The sequence below is a fragment of the Pelobates fuscus genome, chromosome 11 (genome assembly GCF_036172605.1).
Source record: "Pelobates fuscus isolate aPelFus1 chromosome 11, aPelFus1.pri, whole genome shotgun sequence".
In the NCBI taxonomy this organism is placed as follows: Eukaryota; Metazoa; Chordata; class Amphibia; order Anura; family Pelobatidae; genus Pelobates; species Pelobates fuscus.
Window position 1 is genome coordinate 14493242 of NC_086327.1, and position 25459 is coordinate 14518700.

General features: G+C 39.6%; 1 protein-coding gene across 1 annotated transcript; it reads left to right on the forward strand.

Moving 5' to 3' along the window:
• The first annotated feature begins 350 nt into the window (after positions 1-350).
• LOC134577200 (phospholipase A2 inhibitor and Ly6/PLAUR domain-containing protein-like) lies at positions 351-24052 on the forward strand. The gene is made up of 5 exons (XM_063435872.1): positions 351-974; positions 4780-4899; positions 14672-14818; positions 18092-18235; positions 23770-24052. The coding sequence occupies exons 1-5, from the start codon at positions 923-925 to the stop codon at positions 23958-23960; spliced, it is 654 nt and encodes a 217-aa protein (XP_063291942.1). The 5' UTR covers positions 351-922; the 3' UTR covers positions 23961-24052.
• The last annotated feature ends 1407 nt before the right edge of the window (positions 24053-25459 follow it).

Sequence of the window (25459 nt, forward strand, 5' to 3'; positions counted from 1 at the left end):
AATAAGTGTATGATGGTAACTGAAGGTATAGAGATGTTTGTGGGGCAAAGAGCTTACTGTCACTTCAATACAATTGTTTAAGTGTTTATATTTCTCATACAAACAATAAACCTGGAATATATTTACCTTAATCCCTCTGTATTCACTGCAATTATCCATCTTTCACAATATAATTCAGGGTTCAGTTAACTACCTTCTTGTGTTTTTGTCATTGTAACAAATTAACTACATTCAGCAGGATACACTAGCTTGTCCAGACGTGACTGCTTTGGCAAACGAAACGTTCCTTCTTTTTTTAGAAGTGGGTGTGCTCTAAATAATGCTGGGAGGGCTGCACACTTATTATCTACTAGACAGTGAAGCAGCTCCCTACTCAGTCACTTCTGTTTTCTTTTCGGGAACAACTTGTCTTAGATCACTTACATGTGGTCTCCACCCCACTTAACATTCCCATATTAGCTTCTACCATCTCAGTTTGTTCCACCTGCATGCCAAGGGATGTGCGTTTACATGTACAAAGTGACTTTTTTTTTGTAAAGGTAAGACAAGCCAGAAAACCACAACGCACCTGTTTATATAAAGTTCAAGTGAAATGGAGGAGAGAAGCCCTTTCTTCACAGCCCAAGTTAAACCCTAGACATCTAACTCTGTTGGACTGATCTTCTGATTTAGATTGGATTTGTTTAAAAGGTTCAAGGCAACCAAAAAATTGAAATTGCTTCAATGCTATGATGTGAAGAAGGGGAACCAAGGAATATGAAACATCTGCGTTATTGTGGGATCACAAAACGATACAGCTGAAAGAGATTGGAAACTGGTGGAGTGGAAACATTGGGTCTTTATCTGAAGAAGACAACCTAGGCTTCACTTGGCAGAAATACACCAAAACCACTCTGTCCCAGCTGCAGGTGAAAGTAGATTTATGAAGAGAGCCATGTTGATTATCATTGTGTGTTCTGCGCTTGTAACAATAGGTAATTACATAGGTCAATTATTTATTTATTTATTTTGATTAATATTTAATTTGTATACAACATGTGGAGCCTAGAAAATTAAATAATAATTTGGCTGTATAGTAACAAGTAAAAATCGGCGAATATCAATGTTAACATTTACAACAATTTTGTATTTTTTATGTATTTCTCTGAATAATAATAATTTGTGGTGGTCTTTATATCTTCTAAAACAAAATCCCAATCTACAAAATCCTGAACGATTTATGAATAACAGCTGTTTTTCGAAATACAAAACAACAAAACCCAGCACCATTTACTATTTATGAACATGAAATATTCAGTAACATTAGTTGCAATATTTAAAAAGAATATAAATTTATGTATATACATTGCATTTCCCAAAGCAAATATACCGCAGGACTTTTTCCAGATTCTAGCACGGATCCGAGTAGGAATATCTGTGTAAACATTTGCCAAGTCATAATATTTCAGAACTCAGCCTTTCTAAACAGAACATCATGTCCAAATCCCAAAAAAATGTACAAAAACTTGAAATGGCAAATAAACAGTGAACACATGGTTATCTCCATGTTTTTGTGAATAATTCTCAAAGCAGCCATGTGATGGCCTTGTGTCAGTCAAAGTAAGACCATTTTAAGGGGTCTTACAATCTTATAACTTATTTATATATCTTTTATAACTTGCAGTTAAAGTGCACAGCCACTGCTTAAAGGAAAAACACAAGCACCATAACCACTACAGCACACTATAGTGGTTATGGTCCAGGCGTGCTCTGACATAAAACCATTTTAAATACACTTGTCCCTAAGAGAGCCAGTAGCCTCTGTTAGGTCTCCTAAGCTGAAAGTACTGTGCAATGGGGTGGTACCAGGGAAGTCCTAGCGTTATAACAATTATACAGCATGCTATGGTGGTTATGGGGCTGTACCTTTAAGAGTTCAAGTAAAAAAAAAAGTGATGAGGAATTAATACCATGGCATTTCTTTTCAAATGTGTTTTATAATTATGCCATCAATACATTACGAATCAATTAAAGGATAACAAACAGATTTGGAATCCGGATTTAAATTGATACCAGAATTTATTTTTCAGACATATTTTATTGTGGTTTCTTCAAATGTGGACAAAAGTTCTATGAAAGCCATTTCATCTAATAACAAAATATATTTGGTATCAAAATTGTTGTTGTCAGAATGATGCCTTATAAACGCTGAGCATCAGTTGAGCAACATTGTGTGAGTACACTGTCTTTACGACACTGGGGTATTTAACTTTAGGTCATACACATGGCTAAGGGGAAGTGAAGGTTAGGGGTACTTAAGGATGTTATCAGTAGCTATTTATGAATATGAATAAATAAGCTGCTGTGGACTGTGGTAGTAGGTTCTATCATTCACAGCCTGGAAAGGCCTGGTGGTTACTCCATCTCCAATATCTGAGGTCAAGTGTCCACAAGGTTAATGTGTGCCTTGCTTTAACCCCTGCACAAAGGAATACAGCAAAGGTCAAAGAGTCCAGCTCTTTAACCCACGCTGTAATGATGCTCACCATTTACTCCAATAAATATAGCATATCCCCTTAATAATAATCATTCAGTTAATTAAATAAAATCTGATGAGTTCTGGTTAAGAACTTCCTAGATGGAGCTCAACTGTTTTTATATTGGCTAGTTGGCTACCTAACTTGTCAGAACAGAGAATTGTAAATCAGCTCCAAGTATACAAGCTGCATAGAGGATTTGCAACACACTGAATGGTTGTTTGACGGGGATCTTGACTCAGCATTAGATGATTCATAGGAGGAGTAATTTCTTTACATGAATAGCTTTGCGTGAAAGAAAATATCAGGCAATCTCTTTTAAGTTTGTGAAATCCATGGGATTTTTCAATTTTGTTTTTGCTGATGAAGGAAGATATACATTTAAGAGAAAGCAGGCAATACGTGTTATAGTGAGAAGAGCAAGATAAAAAAATAATACTTGAACATTTTTAATGAACGATGTGCTGGGATTCTTTACTTGAATTCAAGGCACGTTTCCATTTGTTAATGTAGAAAGAATTGAAATCATTGTCACTGACGAGAAATACACACAGATTAAAAAAGTATGAAGAAAATTATACTATGGAATCTCTGGCAGGGATGAAAGGGTTAAAAACAGAATTTGTGGAGGTAGCTTAAACATTCTTTTTGTATTCTGTGTGTGAGTTCTAATATCTGTGTGAATATATGAGATGTGCGAGGTAGGTGACTAATATAACAATATGGTAAATCAGTGGCAATGACGCATAATGCCTTGGACCATATTTTAAGAGTATAACTAGGCATATGTTATCATATTTAACAGTGATACCTTATAGGCACCAGAGTTTAATGAAGCAATTTTGGTGCATAGATCGTGCCCCTGCAGTCTCACTACTCAATATCTGCTCTTTAGGAGTTAAATCACTTTGTTTATACATCCCTAGCCACACCTCCCTGCATGTAGCTTACACAGCCTTCCTAAACTTTTCCTGTAAAGAGAGATCTAATGTTTTAACTTCCTGTTTAATTTGTCTATCTAATGTTTAACCGTTCTGTTTAATTTAAAATGTCTCAGCTCTTGCTCTGTAAATAGCCTTGTAGACCCTACAAGAGCCTCCTGTGTGTGATTAAAATTGAATTAACAGACGTGAAGATAATAACTTCTAGAGTAAACATACTATTCTATAAGATCTGATTAAAAAAATAAAAAAAAATTTAGGCAGGCTGTGTGAGTCACAGCCAGGGGAGGTGTGGCTAGGGCTGCATAATTAGAAGCAAAAGTGATTTAACTTCTATACGGCAGAGGGTTTACCGGTGAGACTGCAGAAGCATGATCTATACACCAAAACCACTTTATTATGCTAAAGTTGTTTTGATGCCTACAGTATCCCTGTCACAGTTGTCTGTCCACATGTTGACTTGATTGGTTGAATAGTAACACCTCCCTGCATGTGATTTACACAGCCTTCCTAAACTCTTCCTGTAAAGAGAGATCTAATGTTTAAACTCCTTGTTTAATTTTTCCAATATTTAATGTTTAACCATTTTGTTTAATTTAACATGTCCCATCTCCTGCTCTGTAAATAACCTGCTAGACCCAGCAGGAGCCTCTTGTGCATAATTAAAATTGAATTAACAGAGGAGTAGATAAGAACTTCTAAAGTAAACACACTGTTCTGTAAGATCTGATTGAAAATTAAATCTTTTTTTTTCATGCAGGCTGTGTGAGTCACAGGCAGGGGAGGTGTGGCTAGGGTTGCATAAACAAAAGCAAAATTGATTTAGCTTCTAAATAGCAGAGGATTTACCAGTAAAACTGCAGAGTCATGATCTATACAACAAAACCACTTTATTATGTTTTGATGCTTATAGTATCCCTGCCACAGTTATCTATCTGTGTGTTGATGTGATCGGCTGAAGACAAAGTGACGAGGTGCAAAATATATTATCCTTAGCAACATAAGTTTGACTGTGTAACCAATAAATTACATAAATCTTGAGCAGGGAATGTCCTCGCACAGATTTTGTTATGACTCTCCATTGTGGCCACAAATGTAAACATTGCAATAAACCACTAAAACGGGCACTGACTGTGCTCGTGGAAAGAAAATTACTGAGAACAGATAATGACAGCTCTCTATCTGCTTTAAAATCTTGACTCCATATACCAATACAGTTAAAAATAACTGCCCTAAATATAATCTATAATATAAACTGAATTTAGATTGAAACTTTTTTGCTATTTTGATGTTTTTGTACCCATGTTAACATCATTTTTCAGGTGCAGCATTGAAGTGTGAGGTTTGCTACTCTCCGAGCTCAAACAGCTGTTCTGGTCACTACGAGACTTGTTCTAGTTCCCAGGACCGATGTATGGAAACCTTGACCCAGACCTCTATGGGTAAGTAGGGAAATGAATACATTTTAGATATTTCTATTCTTTGCACCATTTTGTTAAAGATGACATTTTATATTTAAATTGTGCTCCAATTTTAATCAAATATTATTAAAACACAAAGTGGGAAACTGCACAATACTCTTTTTTTCTTTTCGTTTGAGACGACTGTATTTTTATTTTGTTCTTATTAGAATTGCAATGAATGTTGTCCCAGTGATTTAATGGTTAATAATTAATATTTTGAGACTACATATATAACGGGATTAAAGGAACACTATAGTCACCTAAATTACTTTAGCTAAATAAAGCAGTTTTAGTGTATAGATCATTCCCCTGCAATTTCACTGCTCAATTCACTGTCACTTAGGAGTTAAATCACTTTGTTTCTGATTATGCAGCCCTAGCCACACCTCCCCTGGCTATGATTGACAGAGCCTGCATGAAAACAAAAAACGGTTTCACTTTCAAACAGATGTAATTTACCTTAAATAACTGTATCTCAATCTCTAAATTGACTTTAATCACATACAGGAGGCTCATGCAGGGTCTAGCAAGCTATTAACATAGCAGGGGATAAGAAAATCTTAATTAAACAGAACTTGCAATAAAGAAAGCCTAAATAGGGCTCTCTTTACAGGAAGTGTTTATGGAAGGCTGTGCAAGTCACATGCAGGGAGGTGTGACTAGGGTTCATAAACAAAGGGATTTAACTCCTAAATGGCAGAGGATTGAGCAGTGAGGCTGCAGGGGCATGTTCTATACACCAAAACTGCTTCTTAAAGATAAAGTTGTTCAGGTGACTATAGTGTCCCTTTAAAAGTCTTACAGTCACACCTTTGTACTTAACTGAATCAGTAATCTATTGATAATTGCTATTACCTAGTTTAACCCCTTAAGGACCAAACTTCTGGAATAAAATGGAATCATGACATGTCACACATGTCATGTGTCCTTAAGGGGTTAAAGGAACGCTCAAAGCACCATAACCACTATGGTGTGTTTTAGTGGCAAAGGTACCTGGACTGACATGGTGTCCACCTCCACCCTGTAAGTAGTAAAAAAAATGTGTAATGTAAGCATCAGAACTGGGTCATGGAGCAATGGGAGAAGTTACCTGGTCTGATGAATCACATTTTCTTTTAGATCAGGCAGATGGCTGGGTGTGTGTGCATCATTTACTTTGCGAAAGGTTGATAGCAGGATGAATTAAGGGAAAGCCTGGTAAACCTTGGTGTTCATGTAGATGCTACTTTGACACATACCACCTACCTAGAGATTGTTTCAGACCACCGCTGCATGGCAATGGTGTTCCCTAATGGCAATGGCGTCGTTAAGCAGGATAACGCCCACACAGCAAACATTGTTGAGGAATGGTTTGAGGAACATGACAAAGAGTTTAAGGTGTTGCCTTGGCCTCTAAATTCCCCAGATCTCAATCCGACTTAGCATTTGTGGGAAGTGCTGGAACAACAAATCTTATCCATGGCGATAATCTGCTGCTCATGTCTTGGTGTCAGATACCACAGGACATGTTCAGAGTTCTTGTGGAGTCCATGCCTTGTTGCATCAGGGCTGTTTTGGCAGCACCAGGGAGACCTACACAATATTAGGCAGGTGGTTTAATGTGTGACTGATCAGTATATGTGTGTATATATGCTTTCATGCATATTCTGGATGGTTCAATGTGAGTACATACTTTCTTAATCTGTGTAAATTTTTTTAACTCACCCTTCTAGTACCATCTTTTGTCCTGTTTGTTTGTCACTTCTAATCCTTGATTGATCATGTTCCCACATTTTTTGGTGGTTGCCAGAGTGATATGGACCAATACATGCCCTCCTAGCCTTTTTAAAGTGCTTTCCACCCATATCCTTTGGCTTATTGTGGTTTCTGTTCTTGTACCTAATTAGCATGTTCTTGATATATTTCTCATTTTTTCTTGTTAACTTTGTCTTATTTTTGGATTCTGAGATCCTCTGTGACTCTGACCTGGCTAGTGCATAAGGTCTTCAGATTTAACGAAACACTGACCAAGGTAGCACCTCCAATTATCTGTTTGTCTATAACTCTGACCTTGTCTATTGACCACAATTACTGTTTTCTACACATTAAGCCTGGCCACTCTAAGGTCCAGAAATAGATATATTTGGTCTCTCCTGTTCATTTTCTGCGTATTGAGGTATATTTACCATGGCTACAACTTGCTCTCACATTGATTTAACCTCGAAATCTCAACTCAGCTTTGAATTCTTTGCAACGTTCTTTTTTTTTTTTTAATCAGAAATGCTCTAGACGTAAGAAACAGAAATCTCTTCCTTGTCATTTGAAAAGTTCCACAATTATTTTAACTTAAAATTATTATTAAGATGCCCATTTCATCTGTAGTTTTACATGTATTTATTTATATATGAAAACAATGGCTCAGGTTCAAGCATTTAATCACTGGCAACTTATTGAAGTTTATTTTTCTACTTCAAGACATTTCATGCAAGAAAGAAACCGTCATGCTTTATCTATTTTAGGGAATGAGTCACATTTCACTCCAAGGAGTTAGGAGAGTCTATTTCTTGCGTAAAACGGCATTTCCACTAAACAGTGCACTGAGTGGAATACACTACAGATTTGAACATTTGATTGGAAATAATCTGATTTGGTCACAGAACCAACATGGAAAATGTTTTTAAGTTTAGCTAACTCGGCTTTCATTAGTCAATTCGGAACACTTCAGTTTACTGAGTAAACGTGAAAGTAGTTCAGTTTTATAAAGAAAAAAAGTTTCCTATTTTGTTCATATTATACTAATAGTGATCATGGTACGTTTCTCATTCCTGTGCTGACAATGACAATATGGAAGTCTATTCCCTAAACAGCAACTTGTTATCAGATGAAAAACAATTTACATAATTAAGAACTGAAATAGTTGTGATAAAAATAGAGATTTAATTAAAACCCTCCTGATTTTCATATTTCTTTTACATTGCAGATATTTTGACTTAGATTTCAACGGTCATTCCCTAACTGTCATTACTGCTTAGTAGGCTCAGTGATTTGGTTTGTCCACATTGAAATGTGGGGCAAGTTTTAGCTGATTAGGAGTTTTTTTTCAGAATTTCTTTTTTTTGAATTCTTTATTTATGTTGTGCAGGTTGTTACATTGCAATATCAGACGCCACAGCAGCGTTCACGTTAGATACATTTTAGAGAGTGGCTCGATTATCTGCACATTATTTTATGGTACATGAACTTCAACATACAGAGGTGTAGTTGCATCTTACATCCCCCTTTAGTGTATCTCTTGCAAGCCCCTTGTTTGTCTCTTATACCCCCTCTTTGCATGTCTCCTACATCCTCCCAACTTGTTTGTATGTCTTACTCCCCCAAGCCCCTTTGTGTGTCTCCCTCATGAGCCCCTCTGTGTGTCTCTTTCTCCCCTACCAGCTCTTTGGTGATTCTCCTTCCCCCCTTCCTTAGCATCTCTGTGTGTCTTCCACTCCCCTGTCCCTTAATAATCTCTTTCACTCCCCCCCATCCCTTGGTGGTCTCCATGTCCCTTAGAGCTCTCCCCTCTTGTCCCTTACTGCTATCCCCTCCTGTCCCTTAGTGCTCTCTCCTACCCCCCCCCCCCCCATCCCTTGGTGCCAATTTAAATTTGTAAGAAACACATTTTTTTACTACGGACAAGTTTACTGCTTAGTGAATAAGCCCCTTTACCTTGTAATATGGCACCGTTAACGTATCTTTATGAAGAACAAGCGTTACAGTTCTGAATAATGATTCTGCAATACAAGGTGGCTGCTGCTAAAATCTCAAATCCAGAGATAAACATTAATCAATAGACTTTTCTAAATTGAATCTGTCATTATACTATTTCCAGCAAAGCAGGAAAAACTCAACAAACTTTCTTATTTATATAAAGTAAACATATCTTCCATGTAATAACAATCAACTTGTAAAGAAATTGACTCATTTGGAAGATCATATTTAGCAAATCCAAAATATTGATACAAGTTTAAAACAGGTCTTTTTTATGTAAGATGTTAGTAGAGGAAAATTGTAATTTTATTAAAGACACGGAGGCTCCTATTATGCATATCTCTTTCTTTATTTCCTCAGCAGCAAAGATAGAGGAATATAAATATTATCAAAATGAAAGAAAAAACTGTACAGGCATAACGAGTAGCCAATCACATAACAGAGGAAGTAGCTATATAAGTCCTGTGTCTCCCACAATCCCCCTCTTTCTTTGCTGCTTCCTCAGACAGCTAAGTATTTTACTTGAGCTCTCCTACTCATTGCATTTTGTTTACTTGTGATTCATGCTTTGCTTATGCTTGTTCATTATTGTCGTTTTTATTTATTGTTGATTACTATCTAGTACCTACATCGTTGGTGTATTGGGGGTTTTCCCCTAGGGGCTTTACCCGCCGCCGCGGGCTGTTTTTCCCCATACCGCCCCTGTTGCCGCTTCTCGGCGCTATCTCAGCCGCGTGCCCCTTTCTCTGTGGACGCGACTGAGTGTGCTCGTTTTCCCCTCTCACGGGCTGCCCACGCGGGTAGGTGCACGCGCCCCTTCCCCCGCCTGGAGCCGGTCCACGGGCACACCCTGACACGTGCGGCGGCCATTTTGGGCGTTCATTCGTTTCACCCTGCTGTGCCGTGCGGTCGGTCCCTTTACTACGGGCCCCCTTACTACACCAACGATCAGGTTTAGCTTTTTCTCTGTTCTGCTGGGTTAATCAACCCATTTCTAGTATTCGGTTTGCTTCCCTTAGACCTCATTATGCAGGATAGCAAGGATGGGCCTACCGTCCCCTCTGGGGATTTTCCAGTAGATAATCCTGAGGGCGCTATGGCCTCTCAGGAGCTCCAGGCCCTGTTAGAAGCTACTATGGCTTCCTCCCTTGAAAAGGCTATTGCCTCCGCTATGGGGACTGTCTCATCCTCTTTTGCCCAGTCCCTTCAGTCTGTGCTCTTGCCTTCTATGACTGCCCCTAACCCTCTGAGTGTGGGGTCCCCCTCCCCTGCCCTAACTGTGCCGGGTGCCCGTAAGGCAAAGGCAAAAGCTAGACATATCGGGTCCCACTCCTCGATGCAGGCTTTGCCTGTCATGATTGACACGCCTCTGGCGGTCGCAGATAGCGCGCATCCCACGCGCACAAGAGCCCCTGGCCGGGCTAAAAAGGCTAGATTGTGGAAACGGGCTAGAGCCCTGGATGATGGGTCGGATACCGACCGGAGTGTGGACAATGATTCCGATGTTATGGAATATGACTCCTATGGGGAGGACGAGTCTGGCGAGGATCAACCCCTTGCGGGTGTAACCCCTTCTGGGTCCTCTGCCGTCCCCCGTAGAAAAGTGCCAGACCCCGCTGGGGATAATGGGAAAGGGCTTTTAGACCCACAGGGGAACCCCCTGTTTGACCCGGACGACCTGCGTCACCCGCGGTCTGCCGAATGGGTCCCTCCGGACCATATCGCCCACTATGTGGCTAAGAGGATTCGCACACCTCTGTCAAAGGAAGGCCGCAATAAATTGCGTGCCGAATGCCCACGACCTTCCCTCCCTGGCGCTGCCTGTAAGACCCCTGAAGTGGACCCTCAGATTGCCCAATTTCTTAATAAGTCTGGGTGGAAACCTAAAAAGGGTCTGGATCACTCCCTAAAAGGGTGCCAGGATAAAATTCTGGATACGCTGGGCCCCCTGTCTAAGCTGTACGAGCTCCTTGAGGCAGCCCGTAATGGCGACTCAGTTCTAGATATGGATGTGGCCATCGGGTGGGTCCAGCGAGCTATATGCCTTGTGGGAAATGCCAACACGGCTATGTCTTCCGAGAGACGCAAGGCTATTCTCTTGAAAATAGACCCTAAACTGGCTGCTATGACCGTAGCTGAACCTGACTCAGCCGATGAGGGGATGTTGTTCGGCACATCCTTTGTGAAGGACATGGGGTCCTATGTAAAAACCTTTACGGCTATTGACAAGGCGCAGGCTAATATGAAGCGCGTCTTCGCGCCCAAGGTTTTCGGTGGGGCCGGGCGTAGCAGGAACCGTCCTCCCGGCCGTGGTTTCCGAGGCTCATTCAGGGCCAACAGAGGTTCCTTTTTCCCCTCTCGAGGGCTCCAGGACCCGAAAACGCCTCCTTTCTTCCCGGCTAGAGGGAGATCGTGGGGCTCTAGATACCCCCGTGGTGGGTCGTCGGGCAGACGCCCTTATGGTGAGTACCCCTTCTTCCCTTCTCGATCAGGCTCGGGTGGCGGGGAGGCTAGCCTTATTTTACCCAAGGTGGGCAGTTATTACCTCAGATGCTTGGGTTCTGCAATGCGTAAAGGGTTACCAACTAGATTTTGTTTCCCTGCCGTTCCAAACGTATACCCCCAGGGAATTGTCCCTCCCACGGGAGCAGGACGCGATGATCTCCGCGGAAGTCGCGGAGATGTTCTCAAAGGGCGCCATCGAAGAATTGCCGTTCGCCACTCCAGGCTTTACGAGCAATCTCTTCCTTGTACCCAAGAAAGGGGGCGGTGTCCGCCCAGTGATAAACCTTCGCCCTCTCAACGCCTTCCTACGCTACCAACATTTCCAGATGGAAGGCATCCATTGTCTCAGAGACCTTCTGAGACAGTCGGATTGGATGGCCAAATTGGACCTGAAGGATGCGTACTTCACGGTTCCAATAGCGATAGAATCCAGGGACTACTTGCACTTCACCTGGCACGGACGACGGTGGCGTTTTACATGCCTTCCGTTCGGCCTCTCCTCGGCTCCTTGGTGTTTCACCAAGGTTATGAAGCCGGTGGTGTCGTTCCTCCGTACCCGAGGGGTTCGACTAATTATTTACCTGGACGACATCCTGATCATGTCACAGTCGTTGGAATGCCTGAAGCTGCATTTAGACTGGACGATCAACCTCTTACAGAACCTAGGTTTTCTGGTAAATTGGGACAAGTCGGTCCTGACACCCGCCCAGTCTATGGAATTCCTGGGGTTCCAGGTGGATTCCGTGCGGCAATTCCTGTACTTACCAGAATCCAAGATAAAAGCCATCCAGAAAGAGCTCCGTCGAGCTCTTCGCGCTTCGGACTTGTCAGTCCGGCAGTTGGCGAGGATCATCGGCCTACTGGCCTCCTCCATTCAGGCAATATTCCCAGGCCCCTTACATTACCGGGCCCTCCAACGGCTCAAGGGGTCACACCTACGTTCGGGTCGATCGTACGAATCCCGACTTTGTCTGGACGAGGAGTCCAGAGACGAACTGGTATGGTGGTTGGCACACATGGAAGCTTGGAACGGAAAAGCAATTTTCGGTTCCGTTCCGGACGTGGTCATAGAATCAGATGCCAGCTTGCACGGCTGGGGGGCTCGTTGTGGCGATATCTCCACGGGGGGCAGATGGTCCGACGCAGAGAAGTCGTTACACATCAACTGCCTAGAACTCCTGGCGGGGGCCTTTGCGATTCGCAGCCTTACCCCTGGAAAGGCGAACTGTTGTGTTCTCCTCAAATTGGACAACGTATCGGCAGTCCGATACATAAATCACTTGGGCGGAACCAAGTCCAAAATGTTGGCTCTGCTGGCGAAGGACTTTTGGCAGTTCTGCCTCCTAAACAACGTCTCGGTGACGGCGGAACACATTCCGGGTCTGGACAATTCAGGTGCGGATTGGAACTCCAGACATTTGAGAGACTCGGGAGACTGGCATTTGCACGCCTCGGTCTTCCAAAGCTTAAACAGGCTGTGGGGTCGGTTCGAGATGGACCTGTTCGCATCCCGACTGAACACTCAGTTACCGAGGTTCTTCAGTTGGAGACCGGACCCGGCGGCAGTGGCGACGGATGCCTTTCTTCAAGAATGGCCTCCAGGCCACCTGTATGCCTTTCCCCCATTCAACATGATCGCTCGTACGATCTCGAAGCTGGTTCGTCACGACTGTTGTCTGACCCTGATCACCCCTCTGTGGAGATCACGGCCGTGGTTCCCTCGTCTGATGGAGTTGTCCATAGACTTCCCTCGTCTGTTGCCGAACTTCCAGGACCTCCTTCTGGATCCGGATGGGAACTCGCACGAATTGGTGCTCCAGCACCAGTTGCCCCTGGTAGCATGGTTCCTTTCAGGGGACGCTGGCTTGTCCCTGACGTTCCACAGTCGACTCTCTTGCTCCTCGATAACGCCTGGGCTCCGGGCACACGATCAGCTTACCGAGCTGCATGGAAATCTTGGTCTGATTGGTGCATGGAACGGGCAGTGGATCCCATATCTGCCCCTCTCCATTTGATACTGGGGTTTCTTACAGACCTGTTCGACTCAGGCAAGGCGTACAGGACTATCAATGTTTTTCGATCGGCCATATCGGCCGGTCATGGTGGTTTGGAAGGTGCACCCATCGGCAAACATCCTTTTGTATGCCGTCTTCTCAAGGGTATTCGCTTCGTCCGTCCGCCTAGGTCGCGGTTCTCGACATTTTGGGACGTCAACATTGTGTTGCGTTTTCTGTCGGATTGGTACCCTAACCAGGACTTGACTCTTAAACAACTATCCTCCAAGATGGTTATGCTGTTTTGCCTGGTCTCTTGTAAGAGAGTCTCCGATGTTAGGGCTCTTGACTGGGGTGCCTTTGTGTTTACGCCGGATGGCGTTACTTTCACCATATCTAGGAGAACTAAGTCGGCGTCCAAATCCTTCGTATATCCTAGATTCCCGTTGTGTCCGGCGCTCTGCCCGGTGGATTGTTTAAAGGCCTATCTAGAGGCTACACGTGCGGTGCGCTCATCTGAACGCCATCCCCTATTCATTTCGTTTAAGGCTCCTCATCGCCCAGTATCGACTCCGACGCTGGCGCGTTGGATTCGTTGGCTTTTATCCCTAGCGGGTATAGACACATCTGTGTTTACGCCTCATTCTGTAAGGGGTGCTATGGCCTCGAAGGCATCCACAGTTGGTTGCCGCCTAGAGGACATCATGCGCGCAGCGGACTGGTCCCGAGAGTCGACCTTCAGAGACTTCTATTTCAGACCAATTGAACACGTCGCATCTCAGGTGATAGCACAGCTTTAAACTTGCATAATAGGAGCCTCCGTGTCTTTAATAAAATTCCTAGATTTTACTAGTAACATGACGTAAAGTCATGATTTTATTAAAGACACGGAGGCGAGTATTATTCCCTCCCACCCTCCCGGTGTGGATTTGGGATTGGAGATGCTTCGATGCAATACAAGTACGTGGGCAATTGGGTCTGTATTGAGTTCATGTTTTTTGTACTGTGCAGTTTTTATCATGCTTAGATGATTTGACAGTTTTATATTGATTTTTAATCATGTGTATATTCTATTTCAGAATCATGTTTCATGTAGATCCCTCACGTTTATGTTTGGTAAGTCTACAGTTTGAGTTTGGAAATTACCATATTTTTCTATCTTTTTTAGCTTGAAGTTCTCGTTTTGTTTCCCGTTTCCTGTTTGGATCAAGTGGGACATCGTTTATCTTACCTGGTCTTCGGTTGCGCAAGAAAGAGGGGGATTGTGGGAGACACAGGACTTATATAGCTACTTCCTCTGTTATGTGATTGGCTACTCGTTATGCCTGTACAGTTTTTTCTTTCATTTTGATAATATTTATATTCCTCTATCTTTGCTGCTGAGGAAATAAAGAAAGAGATATGCATAATACTCGCCTCCGTGTCTTTAATAAAATCATGACTTTACGTCATGTTACTAGTAAAATCTAGGAATTGTGCTGCTTCGAGTTCTAACTGTTGATCTTAATGTATTTGTTTATCAGGAGATGTGGAGAGTGTGGTGTTTGAAAAATCATGTGGGAGCCTCTATAAATGCACGCATCCAGCAAGTATGACAGCTCCGAACTATAGGGTGAGCGTGACTACCCTGTGTTGTGACACAGACTACTGCAACAACCGCACAATGAATTGTAAGCAATCTGATCTGTTGGCACTTTTATCACAAATGAACGAGCTTCTCTATTTTTGTTTCATTGTTTGTCAAGTGTCGCTGCTGTTTAAAGCAAACGTTTAAATTAAACATCTCACAAAGAGGAAAGAAGACTAAAAATGTATCCAAAATACAATGTTTATACTTGTGCACTTGACAAAAAAAGAATACATTGTCCGTGGATTTCCTGTTAAAGTGATATATTTTTGGATCGGTTACAGGAAAGAGACTGATAATGCATACAAGAATGCAAATCAATGAGGTGCTCCAGTTAAATATACTTGTAATTCTTCAATATAATGGTGTTAAAAGACTGTTTCTTTAATGACATTTTCCATTTAAAACATGTTTTACTCGTGAATGTTCAAATCTTTAAAGGATCAATATAGTGTCAGGACAAACTCGTTTTCTTGTCACTATATAACCAGTGCCAGTACCATAACTTAATCCAGTGCTGGGCTCCCTCGGCGCTGTTGAACTTTCCTTCCCTGCTGACGTCAGCTCTTGAGTGGAGCGGCAAGAGCTGTGCACGCATTCTAACAGTTCATAGTAAAGAATAATAAAGAATTCATAATAAAGAATCTGGAGGGTTAAAACCTGGGGAACCTGGCACCCAGACCACTTCTTTGCGCTAAAGTGGTCTGGGTGACTATAGTGTCCCTTTAATAAATGGGAGATTATTCACTGAAGTTTTTCAAGATAACAGGTCTCAAAATATAAATTAATAAACATGTTAAAAAAAAAATAGAACAGAAATTGATTGTTTTTCCAAACTGTTTGTTTTGAATCAATGTTTTTAATTTAAGGTTCCGCTCACTGTGACCTGCTAACTAATGATTAAACCCCATTTCTGTTGGGAATTGGAAAGGTACTTCTTATGTACTTTAGACAAAAAAAAAAAAACACATAGAATTCTGCAGAGGAATATTTTTGGCCTACACAAATTTCAGTATATTGCATTTAAAATTCATTTCGGAGAGCACTGCCATATTGGCCCTTTAGATCATAGCACTAGACAGATGTTGGATGTGAATGATGCAGATTAAATCGGAAACACATTGTGCTGTTGGCTTTATAATGTGTGTTGTGGCCAATGACTGAACTGCCCAGATTTGGCCACAGAATTCTTGTGGAAGCAAACTGTGTTTTTTAATGGACCCATGCCAAATGTTGAATGTTGGAAAAGCAAAACATAGTCTACCTTAGGCATAGCTCACACTAGCTGTGAAACTACAACTCCCACTATGCTCTGCGAGTCTTAATGTGTTATTTTTTGGACACTCCTGGTCTCATGTATTTCCAACATTCAGATCATCATAGTAGCAAAGACTTTTTCTGAAAGTAATTTATGTAAACCATTAATCTCCTTACATTGTGCATAAACTACACCTGGAGTTATAAACTAGTTTACCTTTAAAATGTTATCAAACCTCACTAAAATTTAGGCAAAAAAAACAAAAGGAAAATGTATAAAGGTAAGTTAGTTGTAATAACATAACTTCCAAACATCCTTCTTTAAGAGGATAGTTACTGTTTCGATCCCTTACTATTGTTATTATTTTTTAAAGTGTTTGATGTATAAAAGGTACAATAGACACTTGTAGCATTAATTACCTAAAATAAAAGTCTCCATCTTTAAAGGGTCACTCTATGAACCAAAACAACTGTAGCTTAATGAAGTAGATATTGTGTATATAGCATGCCCCTGCAGTCTCACTGCTCAATTCTCTGACATTTAGTTAAGTTATGGATTTCTTATATCCTGTTTTGTTAATTGCCTGCTAGAGCTTACATCAATCCTGTGTGTGATTAAAGTTCAATTAACACAGCAGGAGATTTAAAAATAATTAAATTAAACATGCCGTGCTGTAAGATCTGATTGCACATTAGACTGCTTTATTCATGGAGGCTCTGTGAGTCACAGCTAAGGAGGTGTAGATATTGCAGCATGAGCAGAATCAAAAAGTGATTTAACTGTTAAATGGCAGAGAATTGAGCAGTGAGTATGTTCTATACACCAAAACTGCTTAATTAAGCTAAAGTTGTTATGGTGCTTAGAGTATCCCCTTATTGATTAAAAATGTTGGGTGGTTTATTTTCTATACTCAAACTTTTACAAATAAGTTAGAATATAGGCGCTATAAATACTACTATTTCAACTATATAAAATAGCTAATTCACGAAACAGGGAATTAAAAGGAATTTACTAAGGGATTGCAACTTAAAGGGCCAGGACAACTGAAGTGGAAATGTTCACCCACACAGCTCTTTTTCCAGCTCATCAACTTTAGCTTAAAACGCACAATTCTCCTGTTAATGATTTGCCATTTAGTGAATAACCTGAAAGACTTTACTTATTGAAAAAAATCATTGTAGGGATTTTGTGGCTTGGTTTACATAGTTACATAGCTGAAAAGAGACTTGGGTCCATCAAGTTCAGCCTTCCTCACATATGTTGTTGCTGTTGATCCAAAAGAAGGCAAAAAACCCAGTCTGAAGCGCTTCCAATTTTGCCACAAACTAGGAAAAAAATTCTTCTTGACCCCAAAATAGCAGTCAGATGTCTCCTTGGATCAAGCAGCTATTAGCCCACTAATTAGAAATGATATCCCTGTATGTTATGTTTTTGCAAGTATTTATCCAATTGCAATTTAAACATCTGTATAGACTCTGACAAAACCACCTCTTCAGGCAGAGAATTCCATATCCTTATTGCTCTTACTGTAAAAAAAAAAACCTTTTCTTTGCCTTAGATGAAATCTCCTTTCTTCAAGCCTAAATGTGTGACCTCGTGTCCTATGAATAGCCCTGTTTATGAATAGATTTCCAGATAATGGTTTGTACTGTCCCCGAATAGATTTGTATAACGGTATCATATCCCTTCCCGGGCGCCGTTTTTCCAAACTAAACAGATTTAATTCTTTTAACCTTTCTTCATAACTAAAATGCCCCATTCCTTTTGTCAATTTTGTAGCTCGTCTCTGGACTTTTTCTCTGGACTTTTGTTTTATATGAAGAATGCCATTGTTAAAGAATACAGTGGGGACCACCTATAAAAGGCAAATAAGGAACACAATTGTACGTGTTGTGGAATCAGTAGTCATTCCATGATTTCTATGACTCAGTTTTGGGCCTCATCACTAAACTGTGAATTTGTGTGTCTTGAGCTCGTTTTATAACGTTTCATGTGTATTTTAAATAACTTATAACAAAAAACTGTATGCGTTTAACAAATTGTGTCACTATTTTTCAGGGAAAACAGAAAATTCCACACTGAACGGAATGAATTGTCCATCCTGCTTTTCGAAGAATTCAGAAACCTGTGATAAGCTGATACCTTTGAACTGTACAGGGAATGAAACCCACTGTATCCAATTTACTGCAACCAGACATCGAGGTAAAAAAATAAAAAATGTTTTTGGGTATCTGTCTCTGTTTTTCAAACACTGAGTAGGGTGGAGGGGGAATCCTAATTTTATTTAATCATTTTGCAGTATTTACAATATATCTGTACATTTAGCCTGTTACTAGTTTAAAGGAACATCATGTGGTCTAGTTGTTATTACCTTGATTAATTTAACTAATTTTGCCAACTATGATATGATAAATCAACCTTTTCAGCAATCAAACTTTTATCTCTGAGACTCAGCACTGGGAGATCTGGCCATTTCACTATTGACCCACACTTCCTTTGAGTAGGGCAGTAAGTACCGCAGTTCTCATTCTCTTCATACAGATGCTAATCAAACTGTAAAAAAGACGAGTAATACAAACATTTACTGATGAATGAGGAATTAATCTAAATATACAATCTGGGAGGATTCGATAATTTACCTAACTGTATTGATATTACATTAAAATTTATTGAAAGTGCAATATTAAGAACAGAAAAAGATTTACTTTTAAAGTTACATTTGCTGCAAATCTACAGAATTTAAAACTTCTACATTGAGGTATCCCTTCACCAGGAAGTGGCTGAAACCACTCAGTTAATTCTATATCTCACTGTTTGCTGCATTTGTGTTGAGTAGAGGCCTAAATGGCACACAGAGGGGACGTTTGGTTTCTGCATATCCAATATCCTGAATAGAACAGTTATGCGAGCTATTGACAGATTTTTTTTTCCCATTCTTTTTTGTTAATTGAGCAAGAGTGTATGTTTTTCTAGTGTGTTCCATCATTTCCAATCAGTTCCACATTTGTTGAGTTATGATAAAGTAAAGAACAAGAAGTTTTTGTACCTCGTCTTAGGAATTTCACAAAGGCTGGAGCATGGAGTACTAGTAGTGACCAAAACAGGATGTTCATTTGTGGTTCTGTGAACCATTGCAATAAAGCAAAAAAAAAAAAAGGAAAACCAGTGTGATCACCCATCTTTCCACAGAAAGGGGAAATTTCACATTTTAAATTGTTTCACTTACAGATCATGCCAGTTGTAGTCGTATGCTAAAAGTTCATGTTTTGGTTATCATCTGATAGCTAATGTCAAACATAGCAGAGTATGTCACACAGTGATCACATTTAAAGTGGCTCTGTCACCTTCAAAGTGAATATTTTATAAAGATTTTGCTTTATTATATGCTTATTTTTTTTTAGGGAAAATTGACTCTTTCTTTTTTCTTTTTTTTTTGGCGGGGGGGGGGGGGGGTGTAGGGGATATTGCTAGATGTGGCATTGAAACAAATTTAAAACAAATTAATCTAAATAAAAAAGATAGATATTTAGCTATTCCATTGAGAAAATAGCATTTTGTCTATTTAAAAATAATATGAACATTTACAAGCCTGCAGTGTAAATGATTCTCCTCATTCCTTTTACTGTTTCACAGTTTTGCTTCGTATTTGTTTAATTTAGTATTTTTTTCCACTATTTATACACTCATTCTTTTCACGCCCCCTTCCTTTTCTAATTATCTGACCAATTTTCTCATCATCTTCAGTCTGCACTTTGTTTTTCCTTTTCACCTACCTTTTGTTTGTTGTCACCCGCATCTCCTACTTCAACACCGCCTTTATATTTTACATAGTTACTTAGTTACATAGCTGAAAAGAGACTTGCCTCCATCAAGTAGAGCCCTCCAAGTTCAGCCTTACCCCCACACCACATTTAATGTCTTCCCTTGCCTTAATACATCACACTTCTAATTCCTGACGCCTTTCCAATTCTCCTCTCTCCTTACCATTCTCATTACTTTCCCTTTTATATTATTATTATTATTATTACTTATAAAGCGCCAACAAGATCCGTAGCTCTGTACAATGGGTGGACTAACAGACACATATTTGTAACCAGACAAGTTGGATGCACAGGAACAGAGGGATTGAGGACCCTGCTCAATAAGTTAACATACTAGAGGGAGTGGAGTATAGTGACACAAAAGGTAAGGGTATGGTAGAAAAGAAGGTTGCTGGGCTAGTATTCACTGAGGGCTTAGTGTTTTGTTTTGAGGACCGTTGCAGGAGAGGAATCAGGGTGTGGCAAGGGAAAGCTGTTCACAGTTTAATTGATATACTTTCATAAATAAGTACGTTTTCAAATATTTTTTGAAGGAGTGGAGACTGCGTGAAAGTCTAACATACTTTATCAACCTAGCTTCCCCTCACTCCCTTCTAATTTCCTGTTTTTACACATTCATTTAGTCTACACCTCCCTATCTTCTAATCAAACCCCTCTTCCTCTTCCACCCCTTTTAGGATTTAATTGTATCTTCTCATTTAAAAAGCTTTTCATTTCTATTTCCCCCCTCTTACCCCCATTTCACTTCCTCCATACTGATCTTTACATTTCTTCTCTCATGCTAGCCTATCTTAGTCCTCTTACCATTCTTATCCAACATCGCCATTTCATTTCTCTCATATCTTCACATCTAACCTCTGTTCTAACTTAATCTCTTACTATATCTTAACCATAGTTACTCTCTCCCTTTACCTATCACCACACACATATTTTTCTTGGTGGCATGAGTACTAAAAGGGACACTAAAGCGTTCGGAATATCAACATTTTACAGGGTTATTCCCTAAAGTGAGAATTCAAAGTGAATTCAGAGTGAATTCCCAGTGTAACAGCCACTGGAAGTGTGTTTAACCTGTCAATGTAAACATTGCCATTTCTGTAAAACAGCAATGTTTTACCTCGAAGGGTTAAATTGGCAAGGCCAACACCCTGGCCTCTTCATTGAGATGACACTGCTTTACTGGTTCTTTAAGTATTGTGTAAGTGGTTCCATGCATGAGCAATGGTGGCCGGCCTGCACCAGAAGAGGATAATAACCGCTGCTAAGAGATGGTTGCAACGTGGTGGCTTCCTGACACGCCAAGGCTCTACTTTAAAACTGTTAATGTTGACCAATAATATTATTAATATTATTGCCATTTATATAGCGCCAACAGATTTCGTAGCGCTTAATATGACATCATCCACTTTTGCCCTGCAGAAGTATCATCTTATCATGCTTATTGAACATTTCAATCTCTTAAATAATCTTTCAAATACTTCTGAAGTGGACCTACATTAGTGAAAAGGGGTATCCTGTTTAATAGGAAGGAAACCCATAGCTTGTTCCATTTGGAAAGTATTAGAAGAGTAATTTGTACGTTTTCCTTTTATGTTAATATTAGATTAAAACAAAAGCTCTGAATTAAAAGGTTAGATGCAGTTAATAGAATTAAACAAACATCATTAGTACATATTGCTGGCAGTAGATAAAGGTTGTTTTGAATACACTATGGAATGCATCATCATCATCATGAGTGAGATCTGGCAAGAATCGTGCTGACAATTCTTGGTAATCTCAACAAAGCCCCTTTGACACAGTCAGGGAGATTCTTTTGTTCTTGAATAATATTTATATTTAGACTATGTCAAGTCCTTGTCCTCATCTGCACCCAGTTACCAATGGGGAAAATAGATTAGATTAACAAGGCATATAATCTATGCATTATATACGCTACCACGGTACCGATGGCCACATTTGAACTCTAATCAAAGTTTAGACCTGGGAATCGGTCCTGGAAGGTAAACCATAGGATCCCACTGTCTGTTAGAATCCTTTCTACAATTCATTTTTTGTTAATACCTCACAAATACATATTTGTTAAATATATAAAGTTACGTAAACATAATATTAAAAATCTTGAGAAATGACATTTCCCTTTTATATTTAAAGGACTACTATAGGCACCCAGACCCCATCAGCTTAATGAAGTGGTCTGGCTGCCAGGTCCCTCTAGTTTTAACCCTGCAGCTGTAAACATAGCAGTTTCAGAGAAATTGCTATGTTTACAAATGGGTTAATCCAGCCTCTAGTGGCTGTCTCACTGACAGCCGCTAGAGGTGCTTCTGCGCTTCTCACTGTGATTTTCACAGTGAGAAGACACCAGCATCCATAGGAAAGCATTAAGAATGCTTTCTTATGGACTGGCTGAATGCGCGCATGACTCTTGCCGCACATGCGCATTCAGCCGATGACGGCCAAAGGAGGAGGAGAGTCTCCAGCGCCGAGGGAGCCCGGTGCTGGAGAAAGGTGAGTGTTTAACCCCCTTCCTCTCTATTTTGTACATAACAAAAGTTGCTGCCACATGATACATCACAGGTGCTATAACATAATATGATATAACTCTTTGATACACACAGCATACTCATTATTCTCATTATTGTAGTAAATAAAAAGCAACAAATCACATTGTATACCAATACCTCACAGTCTGTTCTATAGCACTATTATATAGCAATGTCCTTTGATGGAGTACTGCATTGTTAAAGTCAAAGTCAAGTCAAGCCTGCTTCTAATTTTGGCGTATTAGGTCTTGCTATTTCTTTCTTCTTTTTGAAGTGCCATTGGGAGGGTCGAAACTGTCCCTGAAACAATAACTGTGCCTCTCTCACGCCATCTCCCATGACAGAGATTGGTCAACACTAGACCTATTAGACCTGACACATTTATACATATTACTTGATTGTTTTATGATTTTCAGAGGACTGGAAGAGTTTTAATGAAGAATACATTTAGCAAAAGCAAGACAGATGGATGGATGGATAATAAGCTGTTTCAGCTCAGAATAATTTGGTTAATGCAATACTTTTGGAAACAATTATTTGAATTAACCTAAAGAGCATGAAAATCAGTGTACTGCAACATTTATACACATATATATATATGTAACCCCTGAAGGACACAGCTTCAGAAGTAGAAAAGGGCAGGATGATGGAAAATTACCGCCATGTGTCCTAAAAGGTGATATTGGTTTCAATTAGTAACCAATAGAGGGGAATTAAGGATAAGCAGTGAAAAATAATCTATATTGATTTATTTGGTTAGTGACTGTCCAACAATCATCAATCTTCTTTTCTTCCCATCAATTTTTTGTTTTCTCTTTGGTGCCATAGATGAAACTCTGAATTACAAAACAAACAAAACTTTTCATCTCTTGTCCATTTCCTTTGTTTTTATGATACATCTGTTCATCACCCAAAATTGGAACAAATTGCAATTTATTTGATACTCAATGCACACGTTGACCATTCCTGTTCTGGTAAAAGCAGCATTGCAAAGGCTTGCAATAGTGGCATTTCCATGTATTTTCGTGACACTGTAACCACTGATAACTTAGGAAAGTAAAACTTTGTATTTATTAATCTAAACTCTGACTCATTTCAGGCTCATTTCCCATTTAGCTTTCATTTGAACAGATTGTTTTGTGAGCTGATCGTGAGTTAGTATCCGACCGCAGAGTTCTGAATATTGATAGTGAAGGACTCCCAATCGTTGACTTACGACTAAGATGTCATTTTTGTACAAACATTATGTCTATTTTTTTTATATGGATGGGCGGATGGATAGGTATCTTCCGTGTTAATTTTTATGTATCATAGACTGACTGAGAAAAAAGAAGATATTTGAATATATATTCTTGCGTGTGTTTTTCTGCAGGATCTCCGGTTACTATGGCTGGTTGTGCAACAGAAAACATGAAAAAATCACAAGGAAAAGCTGCCTTCTGGGGGGAATCCATCCAAGTGTCACGTTTTAAAGCTCTCAATGGAGGGATGTCATTGCAGGCTGGCTGTCTGCCAACAATCTTGGCTATACTCACAGCTATGAAGATACGTTCAACTGAATAAAAGCACAACACATAAATCACAATTTGAAATGTCCTACTTTTCTCAGCCCGTTTAAAAAAAAAAAAAAAAAAATAGTAAAAAAAATGTAAAAATAATGTCAATGTCAAGGTCAAACCTTAGTTCAGCTTTTTAAAAACAAAAATAATTATTAGTGGATCCGGGCAACCATGCACAAAGCTAAATTATGCACTGGAGGAAATTTAGTGAATACAAAGTTGTAATTAATTAAAATATAAGTTTTGTTTTCTGTTTTATTTTGTGACTGAAGAATCAGACTTGCTGACTGTAACGTTGTAATGCTGAATGATTGACAAGAGGAACTAACAAGTCATTTTTATAATAGAATACTGTGTACAGGAAACAGGAAGCAATACAATAACACAGATGACGAATTTTCGGCGTTTGGCTGCAAGTACCCCTTAAATCATAACATTAATTCTGTAACGATTTGTTTGTTTTTTTGCTTTCTTGTTTTTATGGAAAATAAATAAATATATGTACTATACTTCGTCTACCATCACTGGTTGATCTACCAGTAACATTATTTGTGGACTATTAAATCTTTCGAAAACAAATAAATACATGGTGTTTGAATGTATTTTGTATACAATATCATTTTTTTAAATAAGGGATATAACTCGAATTTGCACTTTGTTGGATAGTTAAAAATGAAAGCCATGTATAATACACATATATTATGATATTCTAAAGTTAATTCACCATCTTTTTTTATTACCATGATGCTGTATGAAGAGACATATAACTGATTGTATAATTGAATTTATTCACTAAGCAGTGAATTATCATGAAATAAAACTGAACTGTGTTTATGCTAAAACAGATGACATGATTTTATTTAGATGTTTCCCAGATTTTCTTCCAATTCTACTGTCTGGTCCTAACACTTGTAATTCCCTTGCCAAATTTTCTCAGTTTAGATTAGTAAAAAGTTCTGGTATAGACTACCCTGAAACAATATAAATTCAATATTATGAATAAAATTGCTTAGTATGAATTGTGATAAAATATAATATAACTGCTCGCTTTAACTTTTTTTTTATCATTTTGATGCAATAAACTAGAAAGTTTCAGCTGTATAGTTCGATACGAAAATAAAAATAAAATACTGTGGGCTGGATTTCCATAGCAGAGAAAGGATTTATGCTTACTGAATATTACTTTTCCCTCAGACTTTGGTGGTGACATTGCTATTTAAAGAGTTACTCCAAGGACCATTACCACATAAGTATTTTGAAGTGGTCATGTTGCTGGGAGTCTGTGTGTGCAGTGGTTCTGTTTGATACATATTGCAGCTATCTTTGAGAGGTGTTAGTCCACCACTTGCAAAGTCATTAGCCAGGCCAGAATGAGATTTCCACGCTGGCTCATGTTAAATCTGTAGATATTTGAAATCTGTCGTCAGCATGCAGAACCCCATGCCACCCAAAACCTCTCCATGCAGTGAAGAGAGGATCAGCTGCAGAGAGAACTTTTCTCAA

Bases quoted from the DNA above. Each gene is read 5' to 3' on its own strand.
- LOC134577200 (XM_063435872.1), top strand. From the start codon at position 923: ATGAAGAGAGCCATGTTGATTATCATTGTGTGTTCTGCGCTTGTAACA. The intron at 4,900-14,671 runs GTAAGTAGGGAA...TTTGTTTATCAG, and splicing joins CTTGACCCAGACCTCTATGG to GAGATGTGGAGAGTGTGGTG. The intron at 14,819-18,091 runs GTAAGCAATCTG...ACTATTTTTCAG, and splicing joins CAACAACCGCACAATGAATT to GGAAAACAGAAAATTCCACA.